Here is a 24,558-nt window from a genome sequence, read left to right on the forward strand (position 1 = left end):
GGAGGTTGGTTAGGGAATCTTCTCCTGCTGCTCAGATCCTCCCTCACCAGCTGCCTGTGTGACACAAAAGAACTAAAGTCAACGTAGTGCTCCAAAACGCTCCAGGTTAGCTTAACAACTTGTACCACGGGGAAAAAATCCTCAACTGTGACTGAACCCACCCTCTCTGAACTGATACTGAATTTGTTTTTCCCGTCAGTGATGACTGTCTATTTGTGTTATTTGGCTTTTGCAGGTCAAGAAATTTAAGCCTCTCCTGATGTCTATAATCACAGTTGTAAACTGATAAATCTGTGGATGTAAACGGAACTGTTGGGAACTGTTCAATCATCTAGAGAAGAATCATTAGAACTAAGACTGAGGAAGGAATCAATCATCACACATCATGAGTAGCTCAGATGAGACTATATCTAAGGAGGATTTTAAGAACTCTCAGAAGAACTACACATATACCAGTTTAATCCAAGCTTGATCAACAAATAGTACTAAGGATGGTGACTTAGGAACGGCAGTTTGGAACTGCTGCTTTTGTTTTTGTTTGAATCTCATCTATTTGATCAGAACTGGAAATAAATAATATAAACCTTTGGAGGGCAGGAACTACATATAATTCATCTTTGTATCCTTCCTAGCTTCACTGTACCTAGCATGAAGGACATACTCAAATGTTCACCAGATTAACTGACTTGAAACTTTTAGGTTCACACAGTTGATACAGTGAATAGATAAGTTCTCAGAATAGATAAACAAAAGGAAACCTCCACTGTAACTATCATTTAAAATGCCAGATAAATAACAATCTACAATAATTATAATAACCAAACTTGAAAGGCAGTGTCGACAAAGGAAACACGGACAGCCTGTCTGCCTGAAATCTAGGCAGCAGACTCATGGGTAAGCCTTAATTAGAAAGGGTCTTCCAAAATTCTGCTCATTTAATCTCCATGCAAGATTTGATTACTCTTAAAATCAAGATTATTGACCATCTCAAAAATGATATGCTTTTCTCTTTTATAGAAAGAGTTTTGAGGAATTTATTAATAAAGAGTCTGATGTTTCCAAATGTCAAGATTAGCTATCGCATAAGCATCCTACTTTTAAAAACTGTGATTCCACTTGTATTTTCATAAGGCTGTGACTTTCACAAAGTCACAAAGTCACATTTGAATCCCAAATATCCTAAACTCCTCAGCCAGCACACATTTCATTTTGATCCTTCAACTTAGCTATAGTTCTAACCTAACAGTGGTTATAGGGGTAGTTACTTCTCAGGTATGCAATAGCATTTCAGTGGCAGGAGGGTGACTATTACTTTTTACTTTATGTACTTGTCAAGTAGTTTTTAAATAATTAGCATTGTTTTCACTTTTGTACTTTCAAATAAGTTCCATAATTTTTCTCCAAGGAAGTAAACTTACATTTCTTTCCTGAATTCTTCCATTTTTTGATTCTCTACAGTCAGAAGTTCTTTTGATTTGTTCAGCTCTTCCACATTTTTCAAGTTGTTTTCTTTAAGTGTATCCAACTTAAAGACGAAGAGAAAAAACTTGATGAAATTATTTCATTTTCCAATGACATGACTGGATAGACAAATTATTCATGAAAATGCACATTAAAAAAGTAGGTGAAATTAGTCACTTGCAAAAAGAAAAACAAGTCACCCGGGTGAAGAGATTACAAATGACTAAGTCTATTATAAACTGCAAACCACCCCCTTACATTTAGTCAGAAATCTCCTGTACACCTGGCCAAAATGTCAAACTAAATTGCTACATAAATTAAAAGTTTTCTTTCCCCTTGTGTACATTTCTCAATATTTATCATTGTACTTGCTATTCATGTATGATCCATCTTAAAAAAAATACATGAAATAAATTGCAAAGGCATGAATAACATCAACAAGGATTATCCTTTGTAATGAAAACAAACCCCTTTCCTTCCTCATAGATTAATAAATTAGGATATTTTTCAATGTCAGTACCAAATTTATATAGTCCTCATGACAAAAATTATTTGAATCAAAATATCTGTAGATGGGCAAAGAGATTCAACCATCCATCTGAACTTCAATCCAAAAAGGAAAAAGCCATGTAGTGAGACTGAAAGGCACTCACACACATTCAGCCCCATCATCTGCCCACAGAGGACGAAGCCAGCTCAGAGCCTGGCCCCCGGTGGGAAAGCCAAACACATTACTGGCATGAGTGGGGATGTAACCAACCACAGGCCCCAGCAGGTGGCTAGAGTTCTAGGTCCAGAGCCCCCACCAAGGACCGGAGCTCAACAGGCGCTATCCATTACATAGGGTGTGCCCCGGTGCCATGCTGGCTTTCTGGGACTTGTGTAGTTATCTCCTACAGCCAGAGATACTTTTGCCATGTCATATGCCAACCGTCAGGAGTCCCAGAAAGTGTCTTGCTGGTTTTAACACCACCATCTTCCTTTCAATGCCCTCTAACATTCCAGAGTCACAGAACAAGAAAAACAAAATATCACAATGGGTCCAAAAAATGATTCACCGAGTCTTGTGGTCTGGCTGTAACAAATACACTAAAGGGTATGTTACAGAAGCACACAATTCTCTCTGATTCTAACCTCAAAGGTTAGAGACATTCCCTAAAATCTTCTCATTTACTTTAGCTTCTAATTTTGACTATCATCTATGATTTCTTAATGTTTATTTTCAGCTTAAGTTGTCTTCTCTTAGGACTGTCAGTTCTATAAATGTACTCCCTTTATCAAGTTTTATTTACCCTGTAATTATCTTAAATGTTCACATCTTTATAGATTTCAGTCTTTGACCCTCCACACTGAGAAGGCCCAGTCTTTGTAATAGCTAGTCAATGTGGCTGTCCCCTCCCTTGCTTTAATTCATTAATGTCTTACCTGCCTACCACTTTAAAAAGCATTCTGAAGTTCTACAGAATTTCATATAACTATTTCGGTGAATCAATCTGCTTAGGATTTAGGTAACAGCTTTCCAAAGAAAGAAAGGGTTGGTATGAGTTGGGAGGGTGGGAGGAGGGGAATCAAACAAGGGTGCAAGAATGAGAAATGCTACTTTTGGACAGAGTCAAAATTATCTTAACACCACAAATTTGTCTGAGACCCAGAAGTGACTAATTCAAGATGACACAAAAGGGAACCAGTACTGAAGTAGGACAAGAAAAGGCCTACGTCAAACTCAGGGCTGAGGAATGGAATTCAGTGGCTCAAAGTTGGGAGACAGCTGAGAAACAAAATGTATGCAATTTAAGATAAAAGATACAAAAACTAAAGAGTGTTACCAGTACCGCCTCTCATTAGTTCTGTCACTGAACAATATCATAGAAAGCTATGCAATTAGGGTTTTCCCCTCATTCTTTTAAAGGTTGATCCTACTAAATAAGCAATTAAGTAATACACTTTATTTAATATTATCATGGTTCTGGTGTACATTCGCCTCCACTAATGCAGATCAAACCCGCGTAAGGCCACAGTTCAAAAATAAACAATCCTGAGTTAGTCATCAAACATTCCATGAAGTCGATAAGCTGTCCTTTGTACAAAAAGCCATTTAAATCTGATTACTTCATTCTGTAGTTTTTCATTTGTTTGCCTGGTATCCTCCAAGGAGGCTAGAGTTTCAGTCTTCTCTTTGGTCATCTGTTCCATTATCTGCATGGCATCTTCTGCTGTTTGAGCAGCCTAAATACAAGAAAGCACTGTGAGAAATGAGGACACCTCTCACCAACCCCATCAGGCAGCGCTCAGGCTGTGCTGCTCAGGCAGCGCTCCGTGTCTGTGTGGTTACAGAATCACACAGAGAGGATGATGCCAGAATGAACAGACCAAGACATGAAAGGTCTTTACTTTGAAGTAGAACAAAGTTGCAGACCCTTTTCATGTCATTTTTCAGTAAGCCAACTGTAATATGCAATTCGCATATTTTCAGACCCCTATTAACCTACATCTTCCAATGCAAGTTCGAAGTTAAGCTGACAGTCATGCGCACCATTCTGACTTATGTTTGAGAGAACCGTTCAGTGATAATAAAGAGTAACATCCCTACAGAGCTGAATTTTCTCTTAATCTTATTTATTGTTATAAGTTTAAAATACTATTCTTGCTATTTCAAATTTGGGCCTTTTGAAATCACTCAGAATTTAGGTTGGGAATTTTTCCAATAAAAAAATAATTATTTGGGCAATTATAACGTAAGGCTCAAGTGTTTAATGAGAAGCATTGAATGGAAAGGTATATGAGAAGCTGTGGGTAATGAATATAAACATGGCTGTGAATAAAAAAGATAATATGCATCTGGAAACAAATCCTTAGCTGATAAGATAGAAAAAATAATCATAAAAATGAATTAAAATCTTTTTAGGTACTTACAATTTCATTTGGTCTAATAAAGCTTATGGGAATTCTACCTTCCTTATATGGAAATTTCACCAGAATCTTCCAACTCCAAATGGACAGGCACAATGAAACAGTTAAAAGCCAAACAGAAGATATGATATTTCATTACGTGCCCATTTTACTATTGTTCTTAAGCCTTTAAGAAACACAGTTGACTTTTTTACGAAAATTCCTCAAATTAAAAAACATACCCTTTTTATTCACAGTTTATACTTTTTTCTAATTGAGAGAGACTATTGCAATTAGACATTTAGTAAAGAACTGCCCTTTTGGGTGGTAAGAAACAGCTTGAGACATACAAGCAACCGATTAAATGGGGTAGGATCTCCTTATGTGTAAATGAAGACAAATCCCCTAAACCACTAAAAAGTTAGTGCAGTGTTAGTAGTCCAGTTGCTCAATACTTGAACCTCCCACTTTACCGTAAATGACTGAAGAGTCTCGAGCTCTCTAATTTTAAGAGTGAGCTTGCTCTTGTCTTTCCTCAAAATACGGTTTTCATTTTGAGATTCTAGGAGATTGGCTGAAATATGGCTGTTGGTTTTGGCCAACTGGCTAATCTCTTTCTGAAGGATGAAGTAGCTTTCTGCCAGCTTTTCCTTCTCCTTCAGGAGCTCGTCCTTTTTCAGTATCATTTCTCTTTTCTCAGCCAGGAGGTTCTTGTTGTCCTGCACCACCTTGGCTCGATCGGCCAGTGTCACCTCGTGGTTCAGCCGGAGGTCATCCAGGATCTTGGTGAGGTGGCTGTGCAGTTCCTGCAGTTCTAACTTGGATTTGGACAAGGCAGCAAAATCACTTTTCAGAGTCTCTATATTGGCAGCGAGTTGAGCCGTTTCTGCACTCAAGAGTTCCTTTTCCTTAATTATCTCCGCCACTTTTTGCTCTGATTTGGTCTTCTCTTGGATTAGTACAAAATTTTCAGACTGGAGCTCCTTAGTACACACTCTTAACTCTTCCATCTCCTGCTCCAGGAGCACCATTCTCCTGTGGAGTTTATTGTTTTCATACAAGGATGACTCGTTTTCCTTTGCTCTGGCTTCTTTTTCCAGGATTAAGGACTGCTGCATTGTACGGATCTCCTCACTTAATTTCTGACACTCTTCCTGCAGGTTTAACCCATCCCTCAGCAAGATGTTCTTTTCAGAACAGCAACTCTTAAGTTCAGCATTCAAACTCTCCTTTGCCTGCAACATGTTAGTGTGTTCTTTTTCTAGATTCTTTTTGGCATTTTGAGCTTCTTTCAGCATCAAAGAGAGATCACACTTGGTGGCTGCTAGTTCTTGGTTTTCTTTTTTTCTCTCTTGAAGCTCTTTCTTCAGAGCACCAATGTTGCCAAGTAGTTTCATCTTCTCATGCACAATGATTCTTCTGTTTGCAGACTCTTGATCATATTTCCTTTTAAGATCTCCTATAGCTTTGATGGAATTTTCTCTTTCTGCAAGTAAATCTCCATTTTGCATTTCCAGCACAGACTTTTCTTTCAAGAGACTATCATGCTGCTTTTTGAGTTTAGTAATTTTCTGACAAATCATCTCCTTCTCAGAAGTTAGGTAAGTGATCTTCTCATTTAGGCTCATCTCAACATGGGCAGCCTCTTCTGAGCATTTGTTGAGTTTTTCAGTGATGAGCCTATTTTCATTTAGAAGTTCTTCTTTTTCAGCCAAGAGCCTTCTCTCAGACAAGGCCAAGATTTCTTTTTCATGCAGAAGCTGGATGCACTCGGAATCTGTGATCTCTCGACTGGTCTTAATTTCTTCCAGGAGCTTTGTAAGGCTTGTATTCGTAGCCTGAAGTTGCATAGTCTCCAGCTCAGCCTTCCTCAGAGCTTTGCTGGTGTCGTCCAGCTGTGTGTGGAGCCCACTGGCTTCCGTGCTGAGCAGCTGTTTGACCTGAAGGGTGGCCTCTAGGCTAGCATTCAGCTTTTCCTGATCTTGAAGCAGCACATCCTTCTCAAACTGCAGGTCTTTGTTGTTTTGAAGAAGATTGTCTCTCTCTACCTTTAAGGCTACACACATGCTATCAAGACCTGACCGTTTCTCTAGAGCTGACTGTTTCTCAGCTGTGAGATCTTCAATCTCCTGCACCAAGGTTTTCTGATCTTTGACTAGCTCCTCATAAGAGCTCTGAAGCTTCTGAATAATTTCATCTTTATCTTTAGCCAAGGCAAGGTTTTCAGTAACAAGCTTCTTGATATGATCCTCCAGGTGATCTTTTTCCTCCCGATCCCTCTTAGACTCAGCAATCAAATTATCTTTGCTGAACTGGAGTTCTTCTACGACTGCCTGCAAGCTCGCTTTGGAAGCTTGCAAAGAGTCATTTTCCACATTTATCCTCAAGAGTTCTTCCTGCACAATATTGATTTCTTTAAGTAATTTCTCTCTCTCAATAGCCAAAGCTTCTTTATTGAGCTGTTCCTGCTGATAAAGCTTTTCAGCATTTTGCTTTTCTTCTAAGACTTTCTCCTTTTCTAAATTAAGAATTTCATTTACAGACCACAGTTTCTGTTGGTCTTCCTGAAGTAAAGTTATTTTGGCCTCCACCTCTATAAGCTTGGATAAAAGTGAACCTTTTTCTAATTTTAAAGTATTTCCCTCCTGTGCAAGAAGCTGCTTCTCTGATTTCAGACCCCTCAGCTCTTCTGACATTAGTTCAATTTCTTTTTTGGCTGATGTTAACAAATAAGTTAGCGACTACAGAAACAAAAGATGGAGAGAATGGAAACAAAATGAAATAAAGCAGACAAATGCAAGCCCAAATAACTTAATATAACCTAAATCATGAAAGTTAAAAAATTGTTAAAATAAATGTCACAGAAACTATCTGGATAATAAGGGAAAGAAACTAGATGAACAGAGCCCATAAAAGGATAATACAAAGCAAGTTTAGCTCTGCAAAGTACTGATGTATCTATTAGCTTATTTCATCTTTGAAACCACTTTTAAAATTATTCCAGTAGCTACCTAGAAGAGAAAAACAGTAGTCAGTAGTTTGATTTTGACACCAGGGCATAAGATTCTTTCCTGTCATTTGAATTATGCAATTACTTCTATCAAAGAAAGGATTCATAGAAGAATTTCTAAAAATACAATCCAAATAACTACAAAAAGTGAATATATTTTAACCAAAAGGGGGGTGGTAGGGTGAGAGAAAAATAAACTACTGTTTTTCAAACTAACTGCAGGATCTTACTTACCGAAGGAGAATCACTGGCCTAAGGCTGATTTAGTCCCAATATTACATATAATTTATTAAAAATACAGACTAACTTGCTAGGCTTTGGTGACTAAAACAAATGGGTTTTTAAAAAAAATGTACCGGTTTATAAAATAATTTGACCACGATGTCTATACCAGCAGTGTCCAGAACTTTCTGCATGATGTAAATGTTCTTTATCTACACTGTCCAATACGGTAGCCACCAGCCACATGTGTGGCTAATGAGAACTTGAAGTGTGGTGAGTGTGACTAAGGAGTTGAATTTGAGGGCCGGCCCCGTGGCTTGGCGGTTGAGTGCGTGCGCTCCGCTGCTGGCGGCCCGGGTTCGGATCCCGGGCATGCACCGACGCACCGCTTCTCCGGCCATGCTGAGGCCACGTCCCACATACAGCAACTAGAAGGTTGTGCAGCTATGACATACAACTATCTGCTGGGGCTTTGGGGGGAAAAATAAATAAATAAAATCTTTAAAAAAAAAAAAAAAAGAGTTGAATTTGTAATTTTATTAAAATTTAACTAATTTAAATTTAAATGGCCACATGTGACTAACGGCTACTGTACTGGACAGAACAGCTGTAGATCACTGGCTCTTAAACCAGGGAACACAGAAGCTTTGAGGGCTTCATGAAACCTCCTGGAATTTTATGTAAAACTTGTTGGTGGGGGCCGGCCCCGTGGCGTAGCGGTTAAGTGTGCGCTCCGCTGCTGGCGGCCCGGGGTTCAGATCCTGGGCGCACACCAAGGCACCGCTTGTCAGGCCATGCTGTAGCAGCGTCGCATATAAAGTGGAGGAAGACAGGCACAGACGTTAGCCCAGGGCCAGTCTTCCTCAGCAAAACGAGGAGGATTGGCATCGATGTTAGCTCAGGGCTGATCTTCCTCACAAAAAAAAAAAACCTTGTTGGTGTACACATAAACTTTCCTGGGGAAAATATCTTAAGGTTTCATCAGATTCTCAAAAGAGTCTGAAAGCCACTGCTGTTGACAAACAATGAAATCCAGAGAAATCAGATATCCAGACAACTTTGGAGGAGGAATAATCCTGGCATTTTAACCAAATGACCTTGGTCAAAAAAAAAACCTAGAAACAAAATTAATGAGACTTTACACAAACTACTAGAATGCTGTGGTTTGGTCAGGCTGCAACATTTTAAGCGAAACACTAAAAAACTGAAGTCTGTCCAGATAAAGGGAACCATAAAGACAAAAGGTCTGGAAATTATATCCAGTGTTAAATGGCTCATAAAACTGGAGATGTTTTACATGGAGAAGGGAAAGCCTTGAAGGCCAGCATGCAGAAGAGAGAAAATTTAGGCATCTTATATCTTATATACGTTATGTCATGGTCCACTTAATTAACGAGTTTTAAATGGGCTTTGTTTCAAGTTCTATGTATGTTCTTTTATATTTTCTTTCTACTAAACTCCTATACAAACATTTCTCTGACACATTAAAAATAGAGACAATTATTTACTTTTCTTTGAGCAAGTTAAATAGTAGTAGGAAAAAGTTAAATAATAGTAGGAGGGCTGAATTTCATTAAGTTACCAGAGTCAAAAACTATACTGGGGCACAGTACAATCCTGACACCATAAAATGAAATTCAATATATCAAGTCCCACTGTATTTAATAATAGGATGTTTCTTCACAGCCCTTGGATCCAGCTTGTCAGTAAGCTCATGGTGCCTTCCTGTGGATACATAAAAGCCCTCTCTCGAGTTCTCACTTGTGATTTTTTCTGTAAGAGCTCTGTTCCTCCAAACAGGCTCCATTCCCTGCTCCACTTGCTTCACTTGGCCTCTGCCCCTTGCCTTTCTGCAACATGTCTCTCCTCACCCTAGTGCAAGGTAGCAGCAAGACGGCCAAGATTAGAGGAACATGCTTTCCCACAACAAAGAGTCTATTACAAGCAGGCAGACAGAGCTCAGGCAACATACGACTCTTTGTGACAGCTGAGGACAAGCAGCAGAGGGGGTGACGGCTACACAGTACATTCAGGGGAAAGACTTGTAGCCATTACCATCCCTGAGAAGGAAGAGCAGCTGGGAGAAAACACTTGAAGCCATGGGAAAGGTAATTTACCATCCTGTCATGCACTCAGGTTAACATCTGTAAAGGCCAACTTAACTCATCCCATGTGCTGCTGCTTTCTAAGCAACCTTCCAGCCTTGATGTAGAACTCGAGCAACTGTTATGCAACAACATAATTCTCTCCCAGAACATACTTTGGCTTTGTCAGCTTGTTTTTTCAGTTCCACCATCTCCTGCAACAAGTCACTGTTCTCCTTCTGTGCAGCCTTCAGCCTCGCCTCTGTGTCCGACAGTGTCTTCTGTAGGTTCTGCAGGACTTCCTCATGCTTTGCCTTTGTCTGAGAACTGGCTTCTTCATATCTGGCTTTCAGATCTTGACACTGGTTGTGGCTAATTTCCATCTTCTTTTCCTGCAGAAACCCCAAGTGAAGGAATAAGTCATCTAGCCACATGTGTACTGTCCTCACCTTCCTTGCCAGTAAACAGTCCCATTTATTCTCTCCTTACCAGGTCCAACAATTTTTTCAGCAATTCTTTCTTTTCTTCCTCATGCTTTTTAGCTGCTTCTTGCTGGCTCTGTTCAGCTTTCAGAGTTACCTCCCCAATACTTTTCTGCAGAAAACTTGCATTTTCATTAGCCTTTGTAAGTTTTAGCTGTAATTCTTCCACATTTCTGGAACAAGTTTCAATACAAGGTGTCAGATTTTTCAAAAAAATGCTTTAAACTCTAGAATTATACTTAAAAGGGTACTATTAATAATAATTGTGTTGATGATTATAAATGTTATGAGTAATTAATAACATCTGACATAAGCAAAATGACTTGACTTGCCCTGAAGAATAATTTTAACAATTTTGATAGTTATAAATACATTATTTAAAGTAACAACTATTATAATTGTGAAGGTTTATTATTTTACGTCAATAGATCAATAAGGAAAAATGAGTGAAAAGTAAACATATTAGAGGAAATGAGAATTTAGAAAGTTTCAAAATTTTAGCAGACTAGATTATCAAAATCTCATTCTAGTGCCACTTAAGAACAGAAGATATAAAAAGTGACTATAAATAACCTAAAGTTCTAGGTTAAAGATAACCATGGTCGATAACCATGGTCGAACAAAGATGTAAAGAAAACGTGGACATTAACCTAAAAACAGGCTGTCAAGTGAATCCGAGGACGCAGGAAGGAAACTTGGGTGGTACCTCTGGATTTTACACTTATATAACACCTACAGAAATGGAACTTCTTGAAGGCACTGTGCACAACCAGCTGTGCAGCTGCACTCGCCTCACAGCAAGTTTGACCAGAGTTGGCCAACCAAGGCCCAGCTGCCAATCACCCACTGATGCTGAATTGTGGCAGGTGCATGGCTGGATGTGCACATGACTTTGCCAAGTATTAACACTTTCAGAATCAAAAGTCTAACGGTCCTAAAATGTCCTCTGAAAATTTCTGCCTTATAAAATAAAACATTTGATTTTTATATGGCAACTTTTAAAAGAAAAAAAAAATCAAAGCAACAAAACCTCAGAATAAAGACAACAACAGAGATTAAGATAAAAGAAATTTTAGCATGAGGAAGCACAAGGTCGTGATTAGGAGCAGCAAGGGCTCTGGGACCAGACTGCCTAGATCTGAAACCTCAGGCAAGTTACTTAGCCTCGTTAAGCCTCCATTTTTTTTTCTTTAAAATGGGAACAATAATACACTCACCTCATAGGATAGTTATGAGAATTAAAAAACATACTCTATATAAAGCTGTCAGCATGGTGCATAGCACACAGTAAGCCCTGAATAAGTGTTACCTATCACTACATTGAAATAGGTTAAAAATATTTTAACTGCTTGTAAAAGATGTTATTGCCATTGGTAAACTACTACCTTTTCTTTACAAGTCACCAAAAAGTCTACAATATTGTATCCCTTAGAAAGGTAAATAGTTGACTCAAAGATACACTGAGGTAATAGGGAAAGAAAGAGAGACAGGGAACTTTAAAACATAGCAATTCTGAAGAGTCTGGCTCCCCTCCCATCTAGATCTTGCTTCAGAGCCCAACCTAAAGCAGGTAGTCTTACTAACATTCATACATACCTTTCTTTCAGACGTAATTCGTCATTTATTTTTGTCAGCTGAGAAGAATTATCTCCAGACATTTTCATTATTTCTGTAATGTCATTTTCCAACTTTTCCTTTGCCTTTATCAATTGCTCTTCTCTTTCATCTCTCTCTCTAAATTTTGCCTCCATGTCTGAATATATATAGAAAAAGGAATAGCACTGTTGTGTTATAATCAACAAAAATTTACTGACTATATCCAGTATGCCAAGCCTTGCTCCAGGAATATGTGCATATAGCAATCTCTGCCCTCATGAAAATCACATAAAGAAAATAAATAGTAAAAAAGATAGTGGTAAGTGCTAAGAGGAAAAAAAATACAAGCAGAGAAAGGAGCTAGGAAGGAGTTGTGAGGTTAAAATCTTAGATAGGGCCTCTCTGAGATGGTGACATTTAAGTAAAAACCTGAAGGAAGTGAGGGAAGAGGACTGCAGGCAGAGGAAAAAGCAAGTGCAAAGTCCCTGAGGCAGGAACATGCTTGACATGCAAGTGTCAACAAGCAGGCCAATATGGTTGGAGTGGAATGAACAAGGGGAAGAGTAGTATGAGATGAAATCAGAGTGGTAAGAGGGCCGATGATGGTAAGGACCATAGCTTTCACTCTGAGAGAGATGGGAGCCACTGGGTGATCTTGAGCAGAGAAGTGAATGATCTGACTTGATGTTAAAAGGATTGCTCTGGCTGCTGTGTTGAGAACAGACAGAAGGGGCAAGGGCAGAAACAGGCAGACCAGGTGGCCTGCTGTTAAAGCAACTCAAATGAAAGGTGATGGGTGGCTTGGATCGAAGAGAGCAGTGGGAGTGGTGCAATGTGCTGGATTCTGACTCATTTGAAGACAGAGCAGAGAGGATCTGCTGAAGGTTACAGAGCTCAAACAAGTATTTTATCACAGTATGGCACAATAATGAGTGAAGAAGTTACACCTGAATAGTAGATATATTATTCTAACATATTACAATTCTCTCAAATCCTAGGAAGCCTACTGTATTTAATGTCTAGTAACCAGAGATATCTTCTTACCTGTTAAATTTTCTCTCAGCTTCTCCAATTCAGAAGATAGTGCGTTAAACTGTTCCTCTTTTTGGTGTAATTTATTGACAGTTTCTATTTAGGATAAAGTTAAAAATATATTAATTTCATATTTAATAAGCCACCTAGAGCTTGGCTCTCTTATAACCAAATCGAATCATACGCTTGAGATTTGAGATCACAGGGATACTAAAAGGTCCCATTACAAATCAAACTACTGTATAATGAACCTGAAGAAGCAAGCACGCATCTCTCTGCCTCCTCAAATCTGTGGACTAGGCAGGCACCAGGCATCTGCATTCCAGTCATCTCTTTCGTCCTTCCAATTAAAACTCATAAAGCTATCAACAACTAAAGCTTAAGTAAGATAATACTTTTCCCAAGTATATTTCCATTTTAATATGGAAAAAGCTTTAACTCAAAAGAAGAAAGACTTAATGCAAGTTTGAGGCTTCAAGAAGCCAATGGAATTCAGTATTACTGTGTACTGCAGGAGCTTCCAGGAGAGTGAAATTAGACTACAGGCAGCACCTACTCTGTGTACTCCCGGGGCCAGCTCCAGTTTGAGAACATATTATCTAAAGTGATCTGCTCAAACTTTACTAAGACATACCTTCCATACTTCTCTGAACAGAAACTGCCTCCTCTGCTGCATCAATAAACTTTTCTTTCTAAAGAAAAAGAATTAGATATTCAGAATAGAAAGATTTCAACTTATAAAAAGTTTCTATCAGTTGTAACTACAACACTATCTATTTTTTGTTGCTGGTTTTGTTTCATTAAAACTAACTTATACTTAAAACACACAGGCAATTACTACCATATGTACGTTGTGCAAGTATACGCACGAGTAAATGAGGTTTGTGTATGCGTGTGTGCATGCCTGGGTATGCGTGTGTATCTGTACACGTGAATGTGCATACTTATGTAGGTATATGCATGTGTGCACATACATGCGGTGCATGTGTATACTTTTTCTTCATGTTGCTACCCTCAAGTAGCAGACCTTCTCTTCAGAAATCTGCCTGAGACACTGAACAGAGTTCTGAAATGCTTTATATCTGAGAGTAATCAGAACCTGTTATCCTGAAACTAAATCTGTGCCAACTACTTCTTAAACAGAAAGGGCCATTGCTCACCCACTGTCTTTTCTAAACATGACAGTAGGCCAAGATAAAAAGCACTCTCCTGGATTTCCAAAATTCTCTTTCCTGAGAATTTTGAGCTAGATACACCAAGAGAATTTTTTTTTTTTGTGAGGAAGACCAGCCCTGAGCTAACATCCAATGCCAATTCTCCTCTTTTTGCTGAGGAAGATTGGCCCTGGGCTAACATCCATGCCCATCTTCCTCTACTTTATATGGGATGCCGCCACAGCATGGCTTGACAAGCAGTGAGTCAGTGAGCACCCGGGATCCGAACCTGCGAACACCAGGCCACTGAAGCGGAGCACGCGCACTTAACTGCTACGCCGCCGGGCCGGCCCAACACCAAGAGAATTTTTAAATGAGTACTCCTAACTAACCAGGATTACAAAAATATGGGCACATGAACTACAAGTCCATCAAAGCCCACAGGTCGTCCCTGTCCACCTGTGTTATTCCCAAAGCCAGACTTCAGGGGGCAGGTTTTTCTTCAGAGTATATAGAGGAATACACTAACTTGCAAAAAAAGTAAAGCATCCTAAAAGTTTGTGGAAGAGGGCAGAAAAATTATGTGAAACTCAAAACACATTTCCTTAAAGGACATCATATTAGAACCTGGTAATTCCCAGGCCAAGTTTTTCTCAAAATGTAGCTGAAATACTATATACCAGAACTGCTCGATAGAACTCTCAACGATAGAAATGTTCTTTACTGCGCTGCTCAATATGGTAGCCACTAGTCACATGTGACTATTAAGCACTTGAAATGTGGCTAGTGCAACTAAGGAACTCAATTTTATTTAATTTTAACTCATTTAAATTTATATAGCCATATGTGAACAGTAGCCACCATAATAAACAGTGCAGCTACATATTTAACATTTTAAAAAGTAGAAATTTGTGGGGCCGGCCCAGTGGCACAAGCGGTTAAGTGCGCGCACTCCACTGTGGCCGCCTAGAGTTCGCCAGTTCGGATCCCGGGCATGCACCGCTTATCAGGCCATGCTGTGGCAGGCGTCCCATGTAAAGTGGAGGAAGATGGGCATGGATGTTGGCCCACGGCCAGTGTTCCTCAACCAAAAAAAAAAAGAGGAGGATTGTCGGATGTTAGCTCAGGGCCGATCTTCCTCACCAAAAAAAAAAAAAAAAAAAGTAGCAATTTGTAATATTGGTTTTTTTCTCCCTCTCTTTCTCTCTCTCGTGTGTGTACATGTTGTTGGGCTTCTTGGTTTGCTTGTTTTTTACTGATATACTATAGTTAAATTCACATAAGTTAATGTAGCAGTTAACAGTTTTTGTTGTTTTTGTGGAAGAAGATTCACCCTGAACTAACATTTGTTCCCAATCTTCCTCTTATTGTGTGAGGAAGACTCGCCCTGAGCTAACACCTGCCCCAATCTTCCTCTATTTTGCATGTGACGTGCCACCACAGCATCACTTGATCACTTGATGAGTGGTGTAGGTCCGCACCTAGGAACTGAACCCAAGCTACCGAAGCAGAGTGTGCTGAACTTAACCATTAGGCCATGGGGCGAGCCCTTGGTATTTATTTATTTTATTTTATTTTTTAATAATTTTATTTATTTATTTATTTTTCCCCCCAAAGCCCCAGTAGATAGTTGTATGTCATAGCTGCACATCCTTCTAGTTGCTGTATGTGGGACATGGCCTCAGCACGGCTGGAGAAGCGGCGCGTCGGTGCACGCCTGGGATCTGAACTTGGGCTGCCAGTAGCGGAGTGCGTGCACTTAACTGCTAAGACACGGGGCCGGCAACCCCTGGTATTTAAATAGGAAGAAAGATCAAACACTTTTATTCACCACTGGTGTAATAAGAAGTGTAATAAGTGGGGAGTAGGAAGGTATTTGGAGGATCTGAGACAACTGACCCTTCGTAACGAACGTACCCCTTATCTAGTTTTTCCATAAGCCTATGACTTTCCTTTTCCATGACGTGTGGGTATTGCTGGCACTGATCACAATTGTCAGCCTTGATTAAGCTTGAGTTTTTGAGGCAGGATGCAAGGTACAAGGAGAACGGTTGAGAAAAGACAAGAAAAAAATGTCTTACAACTTGGGATGAAGGGAAGAGGACACATATGGAAAAGTAATCTCCTGAGGTAGAATAAACTGAGTTGTAAGAGAGAATTCTTTGAATTCATTGAGTTTGCACCCTGCCTTGCCAACAGAGGGTGCTGATGGTCCAGGACAGCTTGCTGCCCCACACAGCCACAAAGCATGCAGGGGAGGATTCAAGGCCTTATTATAAATGAAACCTAACTGTGCTGGATGCATAACTCGGAAGGTTCCTGTGTTTATTAATAACATGCCAAAGCAATGCTTTACCAGAGACAAAGGAGAGATTAAAAAAAAAAAAAAAAAAAGTAATACCTACCTTTATTGCTAGTTTGGGTTTGAACCAATTCCCCTCAAGGTATTTATTAGCCAACGACTAATACACTCGATTTAAACCAACACTTTGAAGGAGAAAAGAAATAGGTGTAATACTTCTTTCTTTAGGGAGATTTTCGTTTTTAAACAGGAACAATTCAAATGGCCAGAAACCCTGAGATTCAGATTCCCAACAAGTAAGTACTTACCAAAATCTGAAGTTCTTTTTCCAAAGCCTCTTTCACTTGACTGACTTCACTCAAGTTTTCCTGAAGGTTATTGAGCATTAGCTCTTTCCCCTGCAGCTCTTGGGTAATGCTACTAGCCTACCGTACACAGTTATATGGGATAGAAGCAAATGAATAAAAGGAAACAAAAAAGGATGAGAAAAAAATAAAGCAAATATAAAAAATTTATGAGAAACAAACACAACCACACAAAACTGAAAGAAATAAAGGTACGGGTAAAAAGTCGTTTTGGGTTTGTTTGTTTGTTTAACTCTATGACTTTTCACACAATCAGTTCTAGATATGATTCTCTAATAGCTATTTTAAAATAGTCAAAATAGAGTATTTTTTATACCTAAATTTGGAATATCAGCATGATCTAAAGCAGAAAGTGCAGATGCTTACTTTCTAAATGAGTTAGTTGAGCATCTTCATTTTCCGTACTTTAAAAACCTTAAGATAGGAATGGTGGATACATGTCTGTGTTATTTTATATGCTTATATGTTTATACACAAAGTATTTTAACATTTAAAATATAAACAAAATTTTAAAAATGTACTAGACAATAGTCTTATTGGCTTTCATTAAACTGACGTAAAAAAGTAGACCAACCATTAGCTACATATTCTCTACTAATTAATTTTTGTGTTTCAACTGCTATTTCGGAACCAAATGAGGAGATTTGAGAAAAATTTCCTGTAATTAGGTTGTCATCTTCAACTGAGGTTGCTTAGCCATTTTTTGCTGTTTGTCTGTCCTCACCTCTCCCCATTTAACCATCATAACCTTTCCTTTTTTGCCAATAGAGTAACTTCTCCTGCAAAAAGTTCAGAACATTCAGCATTAATACCGGGAACTCAACTAGTGGCAGGAGGACTGGGAAGAAGTATTCATTCCTCTAACAGTCCTTAAAAATGCAGATGATGGGCACGCCCCAGTGGCCTAGTGGCAAAGTTGAGCACGCTCCGCTTCAGTGGCCTGGGTTCAGTTCCAGGGCACAGACCTACACCACTCGCCTGTCAGTGGCGATGCTGTGGCAGTAGCTCACATACAAAAAGAGGAAGACTGGCAACAGATGTTAGCTCAGGGCGAATCTTCCTTAGCCAAAAAAAAAAAAAGATGATGACATTTAACAAGGCTAGTTAGTAAGAAATGTAGCTGGCGAATGTTTCATATAATTTCCTTGATCTAAAGCATACTTGTCCAGTCTTCCCTCAAAAAAGGAATAGATCCTGTTTTCATTGTGACATAGAAAAAACTCCAATGAGACATAAGTGGCATTGCAAAGGGCTCCAGGCTCTTAACCTTAATTTTGCTGTGAATGTTATTTATCACAGCACGCTAACTTACAAAAGTCAAGTGGCACTCAGAGTTCACATTCTGTTTTTATATATAACGTTATGGACAAAATAATTACGCAGGAGGGAAAGGAGGAGATGATCTTCTATGTATAGTCTATCTCCTTCATTCAATTCATTTGCCTTAACACCGTCATCTTAGGGAGTTCTCTATTTTAGAAAGAGATTATAGACTGGAACCAAGCTTAAACAGGAGATCACACAGCATGGCCCAGAGATAAAGTAATAAAGTACCCAGACAACAGGAAACCAAAATAAGTTCACATAGTTGAGCTATTATTTTCTCTAATCTCCTCAGATGAAACCACACTCAAGGCACTCAGAAGATACTATACTCAACTGAGAAATTTGTTAGCAGCAAGCAATCTGTTTTAATTAAATCAGGAATTTGGAGGATGAATTACCTCAACTCAAAAATAACATAATGTAAAATATGAATAACAAATGGAAAATAAAAAGATGGAGATGTCGATACAAACCTTGCCACTTTCAGCATTCTTGTCAATCTCTAAATTTTTAATCTGTTTCTCAGCTGCCTCAAGCTGCTGTCTAAGTTGCTCGATTTCCGATTTACCTTCGGAACTGGCTTTCCGAAGTGCATCAAGATCCATGAGCTTTTCTTCGGTAGCCTTGAGCTGTGATGTAAAATTATCAATAACCTTGGTTTGTTCATTGCATTTGGCTTGTAGTGCCTCTAGCTCCTTTACCTTTATTTCAGCTTCCTGTAACTTGTTTAAGGTGTCTTCCATTTCTACTAGATGCTGGTCTTCTGCTTTGTCCAGTTTCGATTTGATGGCTTCCAGACTGTTCTCTTTCTCTTTAATGACTTGCATCAGTTTAGCCCTGAGGGCTTCTAACTCTTTAGCGTGAGCAGACCGTTCGGAGTCTTGCTTATTCTGCAAATTTTCTATTTCGTGCTGGTAATCTAGTCTCATTTTCTCTATTTGTGTTTTTAACTCAGCAAATTCTGCTGTCTCCGTTCCAACCCCCTTGCTGAAAGACACCTTCAGTTCCTCCATTGCCTGCTGGTGGGACGCGATGGCAGTCTCCAGCTTGGACTTCCACAGAGCTATCACATCCGAATTCTCCTTGTTGGCATGATCAAGCTTGCTTTTCAACGACTCGTTCTCTTTGGAAAGCTTCTCTGTGCTGACCTGAAGAGCCTTTATCTCCTTCTGGTGCGTCTCTTCCCGAGCTCCAAAATGCTCCTTCAGAGAAGTGATTTCTCTCTGGTGGTCAGTATGGGTGGCTTCTAACTTTTCTTGCAAAGAGCTTATCTCTTGCAAAAGGGAGAGTGACATATCAACATCCCCAGCAGGCTTATTGGACTCTAGCCTTCTGCGCAGCTCAGCTACTTCCTGTACTCTCAGTGCTAGGTCTTTTTCTAGTTCCATTATACGAGACTTTTCTGACACTGTAGCCACCTATTAACAGCAGTCCAAAGAAAAAGAGATCATTTAAATAACAAATCACTGACGATTTTCTTTAACCTTGAAGGTCTTTAATAACTACCCCATCTCAGGCAGCAGTCCAGCTACTACAAATGCCTACGTGTCAATCTACCTCTAATTGCAATAATAGCTTATACCCAATTCTGGGAGACCCAATTCCAAATTATAATCTTTGGCAAATTTCTACCATTTTGAGATGTTAAAGGGATCTAAAATTGATATAGAGTTTAACTCGCTCCAAAAATATTTCTTTTTCCTCTAAAGAAACTTAAATCAGGGAAGTATTCATTAACTGATAATAAGTTAATGGAAACAGTAACTTTCAAAGTTCTCAGATACATCTGAGAGATAAGAAAGAATCCTTCACATTTTGACTGTTTTTTCTACCCCACTTCACCCAGGGTGGATAAATGCTCATCAATCTGATGGAGGTGATTTTACAGACCATGCTGTCCAGTATAGTAGCCATTAGCCACATATGGCTACTAAGCACTTGCAATATGGCTCATCTGAAGTGACATGTGCTATAAGTATAAAATATACATCAGATTTTGAATACTTAGGAAAGAAAGAACATAAAATATCTTGTTAAGAATTTTTATATTGATTACATAATGAAATGATAATATTTTCAATACATTGGTTTAAATATATTGTTAATTTCATCTGTTTCTTTTACCTATTAAAATGTATGTTAATGTGGGTACCAGAAAATTTTCAATTATATATATATGTGGCTCATATTATACTTCCTCCTATTGCATAGCACTGTATATATATATTATATAGTAAAATTACCTATCAAATGTTTCAATGAAAATAGCATCAGCTGTAGAATAAAAGCCTCAATTGGATAATAAAGAATTAATTTACTATTAATTAATAAAGAATAAATTATTAATTAATTAATAAAAGGACAGAGTAAGAATGATTACTTACCTGCAATTATATATAAGAATCTTACACAGAGTTCCCTTTTCAGGTTTTATGATTCTATCAGCATTGTGATATACACGTCTTGTTCCCCTAACCCAGTGGTTCTCAGACTTCAGTGAACACAGGAATCACCGGGGATGGATGTCTAAAATGCAGGTTCCCAGTTACTCCCATATATTTTGATTCTATTTGAGCTCTGGAATAGTACCCGGGAATCTACTTTTTTAAACAAACACCCCAGGACTAGGAAAAACACTTTCTTAACCTGTCTCCTTTTATTCCTAGGATATTATTTCCCTCTGCTACCTGTTAGGCAGTCAGTTTAGTAAATAAAACATGGGAAATGGTAGCTTCAGGCATAAAAATTAATTATTTGACTAACCTGGGAAATAGAAGGTAACATGAATGATTTGAAAACACCAGTGAGTCCCAAATTCCAAGGATCAAAACTCCTCTAGACTGAAGACTCCTCTCCCACACTGCCTTTATTGGGACATAAAGTAATGGATGTGTGTTTCCTTCATTTCCTCAGCCCACTACAGGCTGTGATATGGATACAGACTAAAATGTCCACGAGAGGGCCGGCCCCGTGGCTTAGTGGTTAAGTGCGCGCGCTCCGCTACTGGCAGCCCAGGTTCGGATCCTGGGCGTGCATCGACGCACTGCTTCTCTGGCCATGCTGACGCCGCGTCCCACATACAGCAACTAGAAGGACGTGCAACTATGATATACAACTATCTACTGGGCCTTTGGGGAAAAAAAAAAAAAGGAGGAGGATTGGCAATAGATGTTAGCTCAGAGCCGGTCTTAGCAAAAAAAAAGAGGAGGATTAGCACGGATGTTAGCTCAGGGTTGATCTTCCTCAAAAAAAAAAAAAAAAAAAAAAAAGTCCACGAGAGAAGCGGTAAAGAAAGCACTTGGTGCTCCAGGAGGGCATAATCAAGTCAGTGAATAGTTCAGAGCCAACTATAACTGCTGTGTTTCAGGGTTATAGGTGCTTCAGGTTACAGATGTTAATTCATTTACATACTTTTTCTAGGTGGGGGGGGGGGGAGTCCAAGAGTTTGTTACCACAAAATAAGGTGCAAAACACTAACAAACCCTATTGCTATAAGGTCTATAACATGAGTAAATTAAATCCAATAGGGTAATAGTTCTTAGTCACAACAGTCAAACTGAGAAAACACCAAGCAAAAAATAAGTGAAAACAATAAAGAGTGTGATTATACCTTATGTAGCATTTTCACAGCACTTCTATTTTTTATTTTATTTCTCAAAGTCTGTCCTCAGACGAAACTATGTGTCTGCCTCTCCTGGTAGTTTGAGGCCATAAAAGTCAGGTATCATTTCTTATTCTTGCTAATATCTCTACAGCACCAAGCACACTGTTAATAAACTTGACTGATTGGCTTAGAGAAATTCTAAAGTGCTTCCTAAAAAGGAATGTAGGTGATATGAAACTTATATGCATCACTGGTTAGTTTCACACTTGGTAAACCAAGAGTGAAGATCAATAGAAGATACAAGTTGTTATAGAAAGGTAACAGCTTGAAGCTGAAATACTTGAATAAATCATGCTGTGAATGGATGCCTTCTTATCCACAGCAAAAAAAAAAAAAAAAAAAGCATCCAAGTTGTTTGCTAACGAAGCTGTATGGGAGAGGAGTTCAGAAGTAAAAAAATATCCTTACCTCAACAGCCAGCGACACTAAAGGAACTCAGTCTTATTGTTAGTCCCTTGTATTTCCCAGATCGTCTGGCTCTCAGCTAACAAAGAAACAGCACCAAACTACCAGGTTTTTTCTTACCAAATACACAGGAGATATTAGTTTTGAGGCCAACCGAGGATATTTTCTTTCTTCTTAAAACATAAAAACTTATGATTTAGAGAAGAAAAATTAATTATCTAGATTTTTAGATCAGTCAATGATTTTTTCAACAAGAGAAATTTCTACAAGTACTAATAATTCAAAAGAAAAAAATTAAGATATCAAATTTGATCAGAGACAGTAATTTTTGAAATTTTAAAGCTAAAGATCTGGGCAATTTAGCTATTGACAGTCAAATTCATGATTTAAAAGGTATATATGCATACATGTTTCCTTATATGTAAATGACTCAGATTATGTCTTAAATCTTTCAGCACAAAACTACTTCCAAAATAGACACCATCCTATGGTGGTTAAGGGCATAGACTCTGGGGCCAAATGGCCTAGACACAAATCCTGGCTCCACTGTTACTATTAGCTGTGTGACCTTGGGCAAATTATTTTACCTCTTTGTGCCTCAGCGTCCTCATCGGTAAAATGGGGACAATACTATTACCTCCCTCCTGGGGCTGTGGTGAGACTGAATAAGTCAGTACTTGTAAAGTGCTCAGAACAGTGCCTGGCACGAAGCAAGCACCATATAGGTGCTTTCATACATAAATAAGCAACAACATGACTATGCACTGGCTCTGAGGGCCAAACACAGTGAGCTGGGAGTTGTGAGAAGCCATTCTGTTCCCAACACACTTTTCCCTCCTGAGCACTGCGATTTTAATCTAGTGGGTGACAGAAAGGAAGGAAATGCAAAGAGAGATCAGGTATCAAGAAAAAACAATACCTGGGGTGAAAGTCCTTAACTCTCATTAAAAAGAGCCAATGTTTCAATTTCTTCCCCCAAGAGGCCAGGGAAGAAGGCAGGAAAACAACGATAAAAAATTACTTAGAAAACCCAGTAACTAGGAGTATGAGAATAAGAGGACAATTGACTGCTTGTGGCAAACTGGAGAAATGTATTTCAAGGATGAATACAAAGACTCTCAAATGCAGTTGTGGATGTCCATGCAGTCTATACAGTTGTGAAGTTTCTGATCTTGATTTTGGCTGAGTTAACCAAAGGAATAAATCTTTACCTTTGACAAAAGATTTGATATAAAACACCTGTGCCTACCCATCAGTCTAAGCTCACGAACACCTGAACAGTACTAAGACCAAACTTAGGTTGAACCACTGGGTCAAGGCTTAGGCCAAGTGCAAGGCATGTCACCCAAAGTGTCCACCACTCACATACATGGGTCTGCTTCATGAAATAGTGAAAACCATTACCCTAGTGTCTTCTAACTCCCTCTGGAGTTTGTCAGCTTTGGTCTTTTCAAAGAGCAGGCTCTGTTCAAGCTCCTTAATGCGGGCATGCTCCAGTTTGGTCTGCGTCTGTTAGTAAAAAGGAAGAGGAAGAGACACAACAGTGCCACCATGACATGCCAGCATAAGAGGAGAGAGAGCGGCATGCAGGCTGAGCCACCAGTACCTTCTGCCAAAGGAGGAACAAAAAGGGTAATGGAGAAGGGAAGAGGACGGAACTGAGATGAGGAGGCTGGGAGTGAGGATGAATGCTATGGAAGGATGAGGTGGGCAGGGGACATGAGCTAGTCTGATGAGAATGCAAAAACGAAAAACATATGAGGCAAGATGAAAAGTGTCAGATGCATGCAGCCAAATATAAGTATATTGATAAGTGAAGTTTATCAGCACAAATTAGAATAGTTAATATTCCTCTAAACTATCATTTTCCCCCCTCCCCACAACAGCTATTTGACAATAATGTGTATGTAACTGACTCGGTTACTTTAAAAAGTACATCGACCCTCAAAATGATCCTCGCTATCATCTACATAAGGAAAAGGTAACATCATAAATCTTCTAAGTGTTCAATGAGTCCCTAGAGCAGATCCTTGCACTTGGGCATACAGTTTGATGTGAAGAAGGGTCAAGTATTAAACCTAATGAAAGGACTCCAGAAACAAGAGCTAAGGAAATCACACCAATGCCCTTTGCTGACATAAGCAAGAAGACACTGAGATGCTAAGCAAAATTCTCACAACTGACAGGCGAAGAACCACTAAAGCTCTAATTTCCCTCCCACAGTGCATTTTCCAAAGGCTATTTGTCACCAGGGGAAAAAAAGGGAGGGGGGGAATCAAATTCACAAAGAGAACATTCAATAATAATTATGCTCGACAGCCTCCATCTCTGAGACTCAGAGCAGGAGAAAAGTTCAGCTAGAACTGGTGAGGGTTCATTATCTTGATCCTAAGATGAAGTAGTTCTTATTAGCTCAGAGGTAAGAAATGGTGATTCAACACAAAGGCATGAGTTGGAACTCCAGGCAAAATTGCTGTAAGATCCTAAAGTGAGACTCCTCATCATCACTTACTCAGACATAACCTGATGGAGAACCCAGAAGGCAATCTGTTTCTAACAAGTTTTA

The 24,558-nt window shown here is 39.0% G+C and overlaps 1 protein-coding gene across 8 annotated transcripts in view; it reads right to left on the minus strand.

Moving 5' to 3' along the window:
- Positions 1-24,558, minus strand: part of CLIP1 (CAP-Gly domain containing linker protein 1) — a 124,316-nt gene that overhangs the window by 36,978 nt on the left and 62,780 nt on the right. For 5 of the 8 annotated variants that reach the window (XM_087423351.1, XM_087423348.1, XM_087423350.1 and 2 more), the window contains 11 exons: positions 23,397-23,501; positions 18,397-19,341; positions 16,541-16,657; positions 13,411-13,468; positions 12,789-12,872; positions 11,745-11,901; positions 10,156-10,321; positions 9,843-10,058; positions 4,824-7,091; positions 3,571-3,687; positions 1,419-1,525 (listed from right to left, as the gene is read on the minus strand). In XM_087423351.1, the coding sequence (XP_087279477.1) occupies positions 1,419-1,525; positions 3,571-3,687; positions 4,824-7,091; positions 9,843-10,058; positions 10,156-10,321; positions 11,745-11,901; positions 12,789-12,872; positions 13,411-13,468; positions 16,541-16,657; positions 18,397-19,341; positions 23,397-23,501 (4,340 nt within the window). The remainder of the gene's footprint in view (positions 1-1,418; positions 1,526-3,570; positions 3,688-4,823; positions 7,092-9,842; positions 10,059-10,155; positions 10,322-11,744; positions 11,902-12,788; positions 12,873-13,410; positions 13,469-16,540; positions 16,658-18,396; positions 19,342-23,396; positions 23,502-24,558) is intronic. The other 3 variants (XM_087423353.1, XM_087423354.1, XM_087423355.1) reach the window with 3 other exon arrangements.

This window comes from Ceratotherium simum, chromosome 35 (assembly GCF_057802395.1).
Source record: "Ceratotherium simum simum isolate JZ-2026a chromosome 35, ASM5780239v1, whole genome shotgun sequence".
NCBI lineage: Eukaryota > Metazoa > Chordata > Mammalia > Perissodactyla > Rhinocerotidae > Ceratotherium > Ceratotherium simum.